At 38.3% G+C, this 14,430-nt stretch overlaps 1 protein-coding gene across 6 annotated transcripts in view; it reads left to right on the top strand.

Moving 5' to 3' along the window:
- Positions 1-14,430, top strand: part of tenm3 (teneurin transmembrane protein 3) — a 310,851-nt gene that overhangs the window by 186,275 nt on the left and 110,146 nt on the right. For 5 of the 6 annotated variants that reach the window (XM_071504949.1, XM_071504948.1, XM_071504950.1 and 2 more), the window contains 2 exons: positions 5,924-6,097; positions 8,413-8,477. In XM_071504949.1, coding sequence (XP_071361050.1) covers positions 5,924-6,097; positions 8,413-8,477 — 239 coding nt within the window. Of the gene's footprint in view, positions 1-5,464; positions 5,669-5,923; positions 6,098-8,412; positions 8,478-14,430 lie in introns of those variants that run through there. The other variant, XM_071504952.1, reaches the window with a different exon arrangement.

The raw sequence follows: 14,430 nt of genomic DNA, 5'->3' as shown, positions 1-14,430 counted from the left end.
AAATGTATCACTTTATTCATTCAATAAATAATTTGCCAGTGACATGAGCCAGTAGGCAATTACGTTCCATGGAAAACATATTTGCTAGCATAATTTCTAGGAGACAGGGTTGCAGGATGATGTCACTTTACCTTCCACCTTACTCTCCATTCCTCAGGCCCATAGACTAAGTGAATAGTATCTAATAGGATTTTGTCAGATATTTTTCTACTAACACCCTTAAGACCCTTAAAATGAACAATTTAAGTAACTAATAGAGAAAAAAGCAGCACATTGATATCACCAGCAACAGAATTCTGCACAGGAGTAATGTCACTGAGTCCAAAAGGGATTTTCAAGTCTATTTGAAATTTGTGGAACAGCTGCAGATACTAGCTGCATATTGTATTTTTTTTTCTATTCACATGAAATTAAAAATGAAATAAAAATTAGTCCCAAAAATATCTCACAATGAACTTTTCACATATTGATACCCTACTATAAATAATGGTGCAGAAATGCATTTGTTTTCAGCTCATCTTAACACAAATTTAACAAAGACCTTTGAAAACAAACAAAAAAAGACCTAACTTTGTTATCTAAAAAGGAATTTCACCAAAACAAATACAGAGATGGCACCAACCAAAAGTTTACTATGTGTGAAACATGAAGGGTACTCGAACTTACCTACTGCCCTTCATCCCACCACATACTCTTTTCTGAACAAATTTCCTCTAAATGCAACAACAGCTCAAAATACACTGTTAACTCATTTTCAAAAGCAGTTATTTTTTACGTTATTTTTGGGCATTTTAATTGATAGGAGTAAAGAGTAGGGGAATTGTCATTTGCATCAAATGAGCAGGAGTCAAACTGGGGACTTGTTGCCCAGGGAATATGAGCCAATGTTAGTATGCACCCTAACCATTCAGCTATCAGGTCACCTCCAAATAAGTTATTTCTATAGGTTTGTGTGGGTGTTTGTATTTTTTTTGGGCATGGAGAGAAAAGCAAGTAAAAGATGAAATGTAAATAAATGCAATCCTTTAATAATGTAGTAGCTGTGTGTGCATTATTAGTATGTATGTGGGAATGTATGGAGACAGCTGTTCACTGGCTATTGTCACAGTGTTAGACATGCTCTAGCCTGCTAGAGTTTATACAACATCTACTATCCACGCATTGGTCACAGTCATTTTCCTCCTGAGGATCCCCAACCTATCTCTGACTTCCCTTTTGTTACTTTCTGTCACACTTGAACACACACACACACAGCAGCAACCTTAGGCCCCTTCTGTCACTCCTATTGTCTAAAACGCTTAAAAGGCCCAGTGTAAGTAGTGTTAATGTAATGTAAATGCAGGTTGTAGAATAGTGCATTTGAAGGGCTGTTGTTATTAGCGGACTACGAGATTAGTTATGGTTGACAACATGCTACTCTCAGCAAAGCAGAGTGTGGTTGCAGTCATTTTACACTTGATTATCCTCACTCTGTGTATCAGCTGTAATTGACTTGCACTTAAACACTCATAAAACACGTATAGACTTGTTAGTGTTTATCTGCCACCACACTATGTGTTTGTGCTTTTTGGTATATGTTTCAGTGGAGCAGCATTATGGAAACTGCATGTCTCTAATCTCACAGGAAACACTGTCTCCAGCTCACAGTAAACTGTCAAGGCTTAGGACTAATATTCTTTGATTAAAGTTACTGTTGATTTACTTGCCTTAAAGTTTTCTAGTTTTATGTAAAATAAATATACATATTAAGTACTTTATTCTCAAAATGTATGTTCAAACCATTTTGGGCAAAAGTATGTTGCACTTTTGCATTTGATGTGTTTCAGATGACACTGCTAATTACAAGAAAAGCTCATGTGACTCATAATCATATGAGAGTACTGGTAAACTGAAAGTCTTCTTGGTGAGAGATTTTGGTAAAACAAATGTGTTTATTGCTCTGTAAATTTACCCAAGCATGATAAAGTTGTTTGTATTTCATTGGTGCACTACACTGTAAAACCTGCTAAGTTAATTTAACTCAAAGAAAAAGAGAATTACAGTGAACATTTTAAGAACATTGAGCATTCTCTATTTATTACATTTTCAAAATATTGTTATTTCTGCCAATTAAACCTCAACTATGAAAACAAATGGAAATACATTCTTCAAATAAGTGCAAAGACCATGAAAAATACCCATATTTGAAATTAGACCAAAATTATTCATTTTCCAAGAGAACATTGAACTCATCCACACTGTTTGATGACATATACACCGTGGAATCATCAGCAAAAATAGCTAAATTATCTTTTCTCAAAACAAGTGGCATATCATTGGTAAAAATAGAGAAGAGCAAATGGCCCAAGCAACTACTATAAAAAAAAACTTGTGGTCTGTGGGATAAGTAACTCCTTATTCTGTAAAGAATGAAAACCATAAGCAACAAATTTCATGAGGAGCATCTCATGGTTTGCTAAATCAAACGCAACATTAAATTAATCAGCACAACACCTGCAGTCCTTATCCTGTCTGTGTCACTCCACAACCACTGATCATTGTTCAGTACAGGAAATTCTGGAAAGTCACTTTCACCTGAAGGCTGCATACTGCACTGTCCCATCTCATGTGTGAGCGGTCAATGGGGCAACAGGGACAACAGTTTAACAGGGAAGGACTCAAATGCATAAACACACACAGGTACATGCACTAACATGCATGTGTTGCCAGAATGGATACAGAGAAGCTCAGATTACAACACACACTTCAGTGCGACTTCATTCTCCATTACCCCACTAAATCTTATAAAATACTTGTTTGCTGCTGTATTATTATTTAAAATCTCATTTACAGAACCTTTAACTTTGAAATATAACCAAGTTATTCACAAACTGCTAACAAAGAAGATGTGAAGAAGCATGTAAGCAAGTGTCTGATGTCAGATTACCGTATTTGAGTATGTGACAAAGATGATCACGGTTCCTGGAAATCGTTTTTATGATCTGCTTGTTTTGAAATCTTTGCCTTTGTGTGGAGCACTTTGTAACATGTTTGGTTACTGTAAAATTATCTATTGAAAATAAATGCATTTACTTAAAATGATTATTGTTTAGTTTTACAATATAGTCAGGTTTGTTTCAATTATACTTGCAGCTACATTTTCTGGTATCTTTTTGATGTTATTGGTAATAATATTCCCATGGTACTCTCAAGTGTTAAAGGGATGATTGTGGCAAAAATAGAAAAAGAAAAATTAAAGCAAGAGAACAATCATTTTATTTTCTCAAGAGAGATCACAATTGTTGTCAGATTGTTTAGAGTAAAGAGTAGAGCAGCAAATTAAAGCAAGGAGCTTTAAAAAAAAAATGAACTGCATGTGAAACGCATATTACCAATTGTAAATTGATGCAATCCAATACAGCACCCTGAAATCCTACTTTGATAAAGCTGAGCCTAAATATTTTTTTCTCTGGTTGGCCCTGTCAGAAAGGTCAGAATTTTACTGAGATTACTGAGATTGTAGCAGGTGCTGGTGTTGTACTGGAGTGAAATATATAGAAATGCGTTTCCTCCTTGTATATGTAAATGAGGTGGATAAAATATTAGAAACACCTTTGAGATTTATGCAAATACATGCACCTAAAGAAGGACAATGTCATTGTCCACAGTGGAGCATCACTACCACCCACCATCACATGCCTCTACTCCACCAAAAAGCCCAAGTCATGATAACAAAATACAAACAGCAGAAGACAACACAACATGTAGAGAGAGGAAACACATTCCTCCATTTAAGTAACTTAAAAGCCATAAGGCAGGAACTGCAGCAACTATGCATCCTATTTATAGGAGAATTATGGTGCTCTTCTGATTATATAAACATTTTGCGCCCTGTCCACAATGTTTGCGTCTCCATGAGCAATAATGAATAGAAAAACACTCTCACTTAAATGTTCTTCTGATAAAAGCCAAACAGAGCAGCAGAGGCATTAGTAAGATGTGGTTTCTCCTACAGTATGTCTCACTGCATGATGACACTAAAAGCTTCAGCATTTACACTTCTTTGCAGTGTGGTCACAATGCATCCCTGTGGTGTGTTGGACTGAAGTGAAATCCACCCAAAGAACCTCTTGCCTGCGTTTTCAGCACATCTGCAGTTGTATATTGTTGTATGGTTGTACTCTGATGAATGTTAATCCCAGGTGAATAGACTCCTGCCAGCAATTGATTTACACCTTGGACATTAGGTAGAGGGCATTAACTAACAGATAGGAAGCAGTGGTCCTGTGGGCTCAGAGGAGCATTTTACTTAGAGTGAAAATTTGGCGTTTTCTCTGACTGTTATCTGCTGATCATCACACTTAATAGATATTGTTAAATAATCGCCCAAGGGCTCATGTCAGATTGATAATTTGGTACACCATGTTTTCCATTAGGTACCAAAGGCAAAACACTACACCTAACTAAATCAAAGAAATACATTCAGAAATATTGCACTTATTCTTTCTTTTCATTTATGCAAATGTTGAGTATGTCTCTATTTGTTTAAACCAGTGATTTAATGTTGTCATAATGTAATACAGTGATTATACCCCATGTGAAGAGCAGAGTTTGTGATATGACCTCTGAATGTAATACCCGATCCTCTGATCTTATTCAGTTACAGTATCTCCTCTTGTTTGATTGAGTGACTTTGATTGAATGCTTAAAATGTGTTTGTTCATTGCTGCTTAAACACATGCAAAATACAGTAAAATCACTACAGTTCGGTTATCCTTCTCTTTCTTTCATTCAGTCTCTTCAGTCCCCTTTCACTCCTGCTGTCTCTTCTTTCTGTCTTCTTCTTGCTCTTTTCACATTTAGCTTAAAGGCAGGTATTAATTGAAGATCCCTTGTTATAATAGTTTCTAATTGTTAATCACACGGCCTTGTTAGAGAGCAGTCTAATTGTAATTACAGATGCTTGTTAGCCAGGGTTCTGTCTTTAATTACACACTTTGACCTTGGTAATTACTGCATACACACATGGAAGTGCCAGTGATTCTCCCCACTTTGGAAATTTCTAAAGACAGCCTTGTCAAGAATAGAAAAGAACTTATAAGCCTATAACTTAACTAAGAACTGATATACATGTAGTCTTTATATAGTACATTGTCCCTTGGTTGGGTTGGTCCAGTGGGATGATAACACCTGAAGTACTTGGAGAGATGAAGCCTCCTACTATGATTTTTTTTGCGGTATCTTTCACCAAATATTTAGTAAGATAAATTATATTGAGAGATGGTTAGTGCTTTTCTAAAATTTCTTGTCAGTAAACAATCTCCCCTCAAATTTTACTTCTCATGAGAAGTATCTTATAGTCAGCAGTGCAGTGTTTCCCGCAGACCAGGTAGCAATTTGTGGTGCTCCACTGACACCGTTGGGGGAATGCACCGCTGGCATATGCGCGCTTGTCTGTGTGTGTGTGTGTGTGTGTGTGTGTGTGTGTGTGTGTGTGTGTGTGTGTGTGCGTGTGCGCGTGTGCATGTGCCCGTGTCTGTGTGTGTCCGTGTGTGTCCGAGAATGACAGAGAAAGAGCGCTATGCGGAGATGAATGAACGGAACGATATTACGCTGAGAGCATAGACGAGAGGGAAAACAACAACAACAACGGAAAAAAAAAAAACAAAAACAGAATCATTCTGTGGCGGTATGTATGGGAAACAAAGCAGTGTGTCAACAGACAGGTGTTGACCGACGTTCAAAAATCAAGGCCTGAATGGAGCCATGGATTTTGAGTAGTCGTGAGGATTGTAATCAAAATGTATAGTTACCTGATGCTGCCACTTGGGGGCGTGGGGACAACAGTATGTGATAGTTTATTTTCTGTGTATGTAAACAAAACAAATGTCCCATACTAATGCACTACAATTTATTTGTCTCTTTCTCTTCTCTCACCTTCCAGGCACTTCCTTTTTAAGACAGGTACAGGCACCACCCCCCTCTTCTCCACGGCAACTCCTGGCTACACTATGGCAACAGGCTCGGTGTATTCCCCACCTACCAGGCCTTTGCCGAGGAACACCCTGTCCCGCTCTGCCTTCAAGTTCAAGAAAACCTCAAAGTACTGCTCATGGAGGTAAGATGGAATGAGCAAGAAGGAAGCAAAGTCCTGTTGCACGCTGCTTAAAATACATGGCTGTGGCTCAGGAGGTGGAGTGGGTCATCCACTGATCGAAACTCAAAAGCAAATCACTCTGCTCCTCCGTGTTTCGGCTTCTGCTTCATATATATCCTCTTACTCTGCCTCAGCTAATGCAGGAATCTGTCGAGGGGGATATCTGCACTGGGGATGTCATAACAGAAATTTGGTAGCTGGTACCATTACCAATGAAATACCAAATTCAGTACCACAGCAAAAAACAGAAAGTAACATACCGTATTTTCCACACTATAGGGCGCACTGGATTGTAAGGCGCACTGTCAATGAATGGTCTATTTTCGAACTTTTTTCATATATAAACGCACTGGACTATAAGGCGCATTAAGCGAAACAAAACAGTCAGATAGGTCAGTCAAACTTTATTAAACGCGTTCACAATAACTCTCAACATTGTTCAAACGTTAATGAGCGTATTCACAATAACTCCCAACCTTGTCCAGTTGTAACACGTAAAAAAAACACAGTCTGATACCGCTAAATCAAACGTTAGCGTATTCACAATAACTCCTTATAGGTCCTTGTACACACACACTGTAATATTATGGTGAAGCACAGTATGTATTACTCCGCGACGCTCCTGACTACGATAGCCGTAATGCTGCAAGCGGTGCGGCTTTGTAGTTTACCAAAGTCGTACTAAAACATTTTGACAGAGCGCCGTGAGCGCCGTGTACCACACAAAATCGCTTCGAGGTCAGTAAGCACAACCAGAATTAATCCATATATAAGGCGCTCCGGATTATAAGGCGCACTGTCGTTTTTTGAGAAAATTAAAGGCTTTTAAATGCGACTTATAGTCCGGAAAATACGGTAAGCTGCTGCACACACAGTGAATGCACACATCTCCATATAGTCAGTGGGCTAGCAGCAGTTTAAACTGACTAACAAGGTGACAGATGTATAGTGTAAAAATAATCATTTAAAAAGTCATTGTTATATTTTCACAGACTGAATGTTAGTCACCCATTAATGTTAGTGCCCAGCTCACGTTATGAGCTACCACTACGTTAGCCTAAAGAAGCTAACATTTGCTTTTGTGAAGATTGTGTGTGGAGTGTTGCTACAACATATGTCAGCTATCACAATTCACAAACAGTAACAAAAATTTCAGAACATGAACGTTTTGACATGTTGTTAATATAAAGTTAACAACTCAAACTTACTTAGCACCTTCAGCACCTACAGTTCTGTAGAAAAACAAGTACCCTCACATTTTCAGACTCCTGGAAACAACTTTGTATCAAAGTAGATATCTCATGTGACCTCAAAGTAGATCTTGAAGATATGATTCATTTAACCATTCACTGAATCTTGGAAGCTGAAGTTAAAAATTATCTAGAAAAAATAAATCTAGGTAGTAATAATCTAGACCAGGGGTCGGCAACCCGTGGCTCCGGAGCCGGGCGACTCTTTCATCCCTCTGCTGCGGCTCCCTGTGGCTTTGGAAAATAAATGAGTATTTCATTTAAATTTATTTTATTTTAGTTCGTTAGTATTTTAAATGTTATTCTAAATTTGAAGATTATGGTGATCTTGTAACATTAAAATAAAACGTGTTTAATTTTTTGTCGCTCAAAATATGCGTCACAACTGCCGATGTGTGACACCGATTTATTGAGCTTTTTGACCCCCAGTAGGCCAACCATGGTTAAATCCAAGAAAAGAAAAGTTTTTGAAGAAAACAGAAAGTTTAATGCTACATGGACAGATTCATTTGCTTTCACTGCTGACAAGGAGAACTCAAATAGACATTGAGTGTTTTGTTTGAAAGTAACCTTCAACCAAGGTTCAAAATGTTTTTGTTGCATGCAGAAATAAAATTTTGTTTTCTCTGTAGCAGTTCATTGATTTCATAAATGCAACACACTATAGTTTTTTTATACATAGCATAAAGGTAAAAAACGGTATATGTAGAGTTATCTTCATTTTAGATGTCAAAAGGGTTTTGTGGCTCCCGGTGTTTTCTTTTCTGTGGGAAATGGGTCCAAATGGCTTTTTGAGTGTTTAAGGTTGCCGACCCCTGATCTAGACCATGTTTCTTAAGATGTACCACGCCCTCACCCAGTGTCAGTTGGGATTGGCTCCAGCCACCCTCGACCCGCTTTCGGATAAGCAGTATTGAAAATGGATGGATGGATGTTTCTCTAGATTCTGGAGGTTAATGAAAATAAAAGTAATATGAAGCAAGTGACAGCAACACAGCAACAATGACCATTTGTTTTTTCATTCAGGTGTACAGCCTTGAGTGCAGTAGGACTGTCTATACTGCTATCTGTCCTCCTCTGTTACTGCATAGGTAAGACCACACACTCACTTTATTCAATCTGTCTCTCTCTGTGTCTCTTTCACTCTCTCTCACACACACACACATTCCAAATCAGTGCTGTTATATGCACAATAGTTTGAAGGGTTAGTTTGGCCCAGGCAAAGGATGACAAATGAGACTTTTATTTGTGCATCTCCTAATTTGTCCATTGCTAATCCCTCATCATCTCCTCCAATCTGTCTGGTGTCCTTTCCTCTCTGGCTTCTCTGTATCAGCTGTACTCTTGTTGCTGCATGTGTTAGTTTTCACTCTGGTTATCTGATGGTGTGAGCCATTCAGATAACCAGACTGCCAGGGGTGTTCCCTCTGTCTCCCCCTCACGGCTGTTTTTCAGGATGTGCTATAGTTGAAGCATAGGTTAATATGTCACGCAGATTTTATGGTAAATTGTAGCTGGAATCCACATGATTTCAGTGATAAATTGTTGGCAAGTTGTACCATCACTGTGTCAGAATCAAGAAAAAGGGCCATGATAATTTTTCTACTACAATGTTTTTTTTTAATGTAACAATGACAAAATATCAATGTAGGACCTTAATCATTCTCTTCATCAGAAAAAACCTGCACAATAGTGATGACAGACAGTTCATCAAATTGTAGGAATGTTTTGTTCACAGCAGGAATCTTCTCAGAGTTAACAGCTCAAAGAATTTATAGTCAAGTTTGTTAAGGTTTAGACAAACCTGATAAAGCTAAGGTGAAATGTAGATTCTGTGACAAATTTACTGTTTCTCCCAGATTATTTTCTCTGTTTCTTTTTCATACAATTTAAATCATCTTGCTAATATTACATGCATTTATCACCTTAGTTACCTATTTAGGGTTTAAATGGTACATTTGTAACACATATTTAATGTCAAACTTTCACTTTAATAAAATTATATTAGGCTCAAAATTGTGGGTTAATTGAAGTCCACATCATTTTACAATGTTGATATTTCGTATGTGTAATTACAAATGTTGGCAGCTCTGAAAAATGTGCCTTTAAGCTACTGAATAGACTGAATCTGGGTTGTGCTACTATATGAAATGAGAAATATTTGACCCACATGAAGTTTCAAGTTTCAATTAATCAATTTTTTTGTTTTATTTTTGCGTTGCAAATGTTACTTTTGTGCACTCATCCGAACAGTATATACTATATGTAAGTACAAGCTTCAGTCCCAAGAGAAAACAAATTACAATTAAACCTTTAATTCTAATTGGAGGCCAGGTATTTACAGCTGTTGACATAAAACCACTTAAGTAAGCCATACAGTTGATATTTGAACATAAGCAAAACAAATGCATCCAGTGCTCCTTCAGAGGCTCCATCCCCAAATACATGATCTTGCATTGCCAATGCAGCAACACAATGGCAGAATTCTGAGCATCTATACAGTGTGGAAGTAGATACTCTTTCTCAAACCTTGTATTATAAAATGTGATCAAAAAAAGACGCGCACAGAAATCAAAACAACAAAGTAAAAACTAGCAAGACTTAGTTGTTTAAACTACAGAGACAGAAGAAAGGTCTGTGGTTGTAGCTAAGCTAACAAGGAAGGTACATTACCTGGTATAGCATTTCAAATTAAGCATCCAACCCAAAAAAATCCACTGTGCTAGCAAACTTATGTTTTTAAGCCTTCATAGCTATAACACCTTTTGCACTTTGTAGGACTATATAACATGATACAGAGAAAACAATGACACAGGAAACGTTGGGCAAAGTTAGTGCCGTAAAGTTACCATGTAGAGAGGACAAGACAGTTTCCCATAGCCAGCACACCAGCTCCAAACAGCAATACTCTTGCTACTATAGCTAACATCACACCAACAACATCTTGGCAAAGTAGAAAGTAAATCAAATGTCTGTGGGAAAGTGATTTAACGTTATCAGGCACACAAATGTGACACCAGTTCCTGCTTGCTAACTAATCAGTTGTGATTAGCCACCACAAACATTATCTAATGGGACAAATCAATATTGGTGCTGTGAAACAGAACAAAACTATGTTACCCACATGTCAAGCAGAAACAGAGCAAACTCTGCCTCTGTCTTTGAACTCCTGGAGGTCTCTACATCATGATCGGACTGGCCATCACAACAACTGGGACAAAATCGAGATGGACCATCAAATACACAGCCCCATTGGTCAGCCAGTGGACCGTCAAAACATCCATAACTTTTTTAAAGACCAAATCAGTCTCTTTACTAACCCTCTCTCTCACTGTGTGCTAAGCATTGTGGAACAATCTCAGCAGATAAATCCAGGGCTGAATTCCTTTCCCAGTCCAACCATGCAGTCTTGAATATTGGAAAGCCTCACAGATGTTAACATGGTTCTTCTCCCTTGCCTTATCATCACACTTCTTTTTCAGTTATTGTTTTTCTGCTCTTCTTCTGCCATCTCTCCTTCTTGACAAAGAGAGTATGTTGTAGAGTAAATGCCACTGTTGCTGGTAGAAATGTATTTCATGCACTTGCCTTTGCCACCAGTCTCACCACTGGTCTCCCCATCGGTGTCTTGTCTGCAGTCCCAATCAATCCCATTCAAAACGCCACACAGTCTGGTAGAAATGTAAGGGTAGACTTCTTCTTCTCCTTCCCCTGGTAATCTTTAAATTGGCAATATCCATTAGCATGTGTCAGATTTACCCTCTTTCACTTCCACTGCCCCTTTTCTCCTTTTCCCCTCTTCTCTTCTACATTGTCTTTTCCTTTGGACTGTGCACAAGCATGAATTCACACTGTTGATGATTGGCTGAAATAATGTTGTTAGGCTTGTTCCAAGCCACTTTATTTGTTTCCCATTTACAGAGCCAGGGCTGAGTAGGAACACTTTTTTCAGGACACACACAGAGTGCACAGTTAGCAGACAATGAGGAGATATTTGCTGAATTTGACAAAAAGTGTGATAGATTAGAATTGCTTACTCCACCTTTAAGTGCTTTCTCTTGCCCCCTACATTGCTTTAAAACTGTCAGTGTTGCTCCATGTTGGGGTCTGTTTTTTTTCATATTTTTAAAGCCCAGAGAGAGAGAGAGAGAGAGAGAGAAGGATGGTAGAAAAAAGTCAGGGGGGAGGAAGAGCAGTATTTTTTCTAAAGGTCATTGATTCCCACAATGAAGAGAAGCAATTAAGATTGGAGCTCAGATGGTCCTTGGACTTGGAGATCTCTTGCCACAGGCTAGTCTGTGTGCTCTGTGTGTGTGTGTGCGCTTGTGTGTGTGTGTTTGTGTGTGTGTGTGTGTGAGAGAGAGAGAGAGAGAGAGAGAAAGAGAGAGAGAGAGAGAGAGAGAGACAGAGTGGTATGGGGGTGGGGCATTTGAGCATTTGCAGTGTGCATGTATGTGTGTGTGTATGTGTGTGAGAGTATCAAGGAGATTTTCGTCAAAAGTATCTGTTGCCTGGGATTTGAGGATATACACATATGACATACTCAGATGACATATGCATACTCTTGACACACACACACCCTCACATGAATCAAGAATCTGTCTCACAGCACATGCACACACACACACAGATGCACATACAGGAACATACAATATACAACATATGGCCACACGTGCGCACACATACACACTCACACACACACACACACACACACACACACTAAGAAACATATACACAAGGGTGCACATGCACATGTTTTGATTGGCACATGCATATACCCCTGACACACTCACACACACATGCACAATACCTTTGGCCTTGACAAACTTACATAATGGCATACCAGACAACATATGATCCCCATCCTGTTCTTGTGTGTGTTTTTCTAGGATATGTGTATGTGTCAGTCATACTTTGTATGCCTTTGTACCTTTGTGTGCATTTGTATTTCTGCTTGAATTGACCTCATGCCTATGGTGGAAGATATGTTTGCTTTTATGTCAGAGAAAAGCTTTTCTTTTCTTTATTGTTCTTATTACTGTAAAATATACCATAGTTGATCTTTAATAACCACATATTGGAGTGAAGTACAGGATGAAGGACAAAGGGCAGAGTTGTTAGACTAACTGATACACTAGATGTTGAAGAGTCAGGGATAGAGCAACACTGATACAAAACCAGGGATAGCCAATATTTGTGGATAAGGCTGTCAAATATGTTTTTTGGCACACACAGCTCCTACCATCTCATCAACAAAGCACACTGATGCCTTAACTTATGAAAAACATTTTATTTTGTTGTGCAGTAGTGATGCATCATGAAAAATCCATCACAGTGCAGATGAAGAAGTACAATTAATGTCAAATGACTATTTAAAATATCACTGTGCTTCAGCCCTTCCATTTATGTACGCTTTCCATTCAATTTGAATTTAAAACGCACAGTGTTATGGATATGTTACCAAATCCTATCTGGTCCAGTTGTTGGCTTGACTTTAATGGAAAACTGACTGTGGGTCATGTAAAATGACCAGCACATTATTACCGAATGAAGTGCATTTCTAAAAGGGGCCATAGAAACATTTTAAAGACAAGTTTTGTATTCTTGCTAATGTCCAACACTTTTATGGTTTGCTCAGGCTCAGACATTTCTTCTTGACTCCCACCACCATTCCTTTTCCAAAATCTGTTAGACCACTCTCTAAGCCCATTCCAACAGTTTACATGCAAAACAAGTGGGGAAGTGGACTAGCTGCTGCATGCATGCACCTCTAGCAACACATATGCAAATGTAAAGGGATGATCCAGAGTTGTTGCTCTTTTCTGGTCATGGAGTTTATATGCTAACTGGCAGGTCGGTATTAACAAAGAGATAAACATACATAAAACTGTGCTGTGTGATTAATTAAGCCAGACTGCACCCAATGAAACAAGGCTATGGATCGAAAGAATACTCAGCAGTCTTACTCAGGAAACCATTAAGATGTGGTGTCTTAGTGACTCCCACTGGGATGTGCTGATTTTAATGATTCTGCTAAATTCTGTCATTCAGATCTTTTTTTGGTTCAGTACTTTTCACAAAATTATTATTTTTTCTACGCCCACACTACTCTAAGACCAGTAACCTAATGATTCCCATCAGTGTGAGTCACAGAGAGTTGAAGAATTAACATACACTGTTTACTTTAAATTATTCCACTTACAACATTTGCATATTGGCCTAAGCTATAATACCAGGGGTCTAGTATCACCTTGTAATCATTTGCAATCATTAGAGGAGGTTGATTTTAATCTCGTAGGAATCTGCCATGTCAGTTGTTTATAAAATAACAAGGACACAGTGTCAGAAATGCAGAGCTCCTCTGCCACACAGGGGTCCTTCTGTTCAGTATTTATGTCCAAAACATACTGTAGCTCAAGGGAATAGATATTGGTTGAATGTTGGTGTGGCTCAGATGAACATTTTTATATATTAATTAATTGAAACCTGTCCTTTATGGAAGTGATTCTTCTTCACATATTTCATTAAAAAGTGGAATACCTCTCTGTGCTAGATGTGAACTGTAATTTATTTGTAATTTCTCATGGTGTGATGTTCCTGTCGTGTATGTATACACCAGGCGAGCATGTTGAACAGCAGCAATAGTTTATTAATCAGAAGGTTTCCAGCTTGCTCCTTTGTGCAGACTGACTACAGATTTATCTCAATGTACATCCACAAGGTGGCATAGTTTGACTGAAAATGTGTCATATTTTGTTATTTCTGCTTAAACATTTCCTGACATTGGGATCACTCTTACACATCAAACCAAACCTATGCTGTAGGTTATAACTTCTGTATTAAACAACATACCATAGAGACATATGCCTTGGCTGAGGGAAGAAGCACAACCTCACCTGGAGTGAGAGTGTGTGGTATGACACGATTATTAAAAACTGCATGAGATTTCATCCTGGCTTTAACTTCGTGGTCTCTAGTTGTCACGTCATAGTCTGAACTGTAACTTGCAGCATGAATCAGAAAGGAAGAGTTGGTATACACTAC

Source organism: Trachinotus anak, unplaced genomic scaffold, assembly GCF_046630095.1.
Source record: "Trachinotus anak isolate AG129_WGS33_773 ecotype Australia unplaced genomic scaffold, CSIRO_AGI_Tana_v1 ptg000019l, whole genome shotgun sequence".
In the NCBI taxonomy this organism is placed as follows: Eukaryota; Metazoa; Chordata; class Actinopteri; order Carangiformes; family Carangidae; genus Trachinotus; species Trachinotus anak.
The sequence above is the reverse complement of the archived record's forward strand: the minus strand, read 5'-3'. Positions and strand labels throughout refer to the sequence as shown.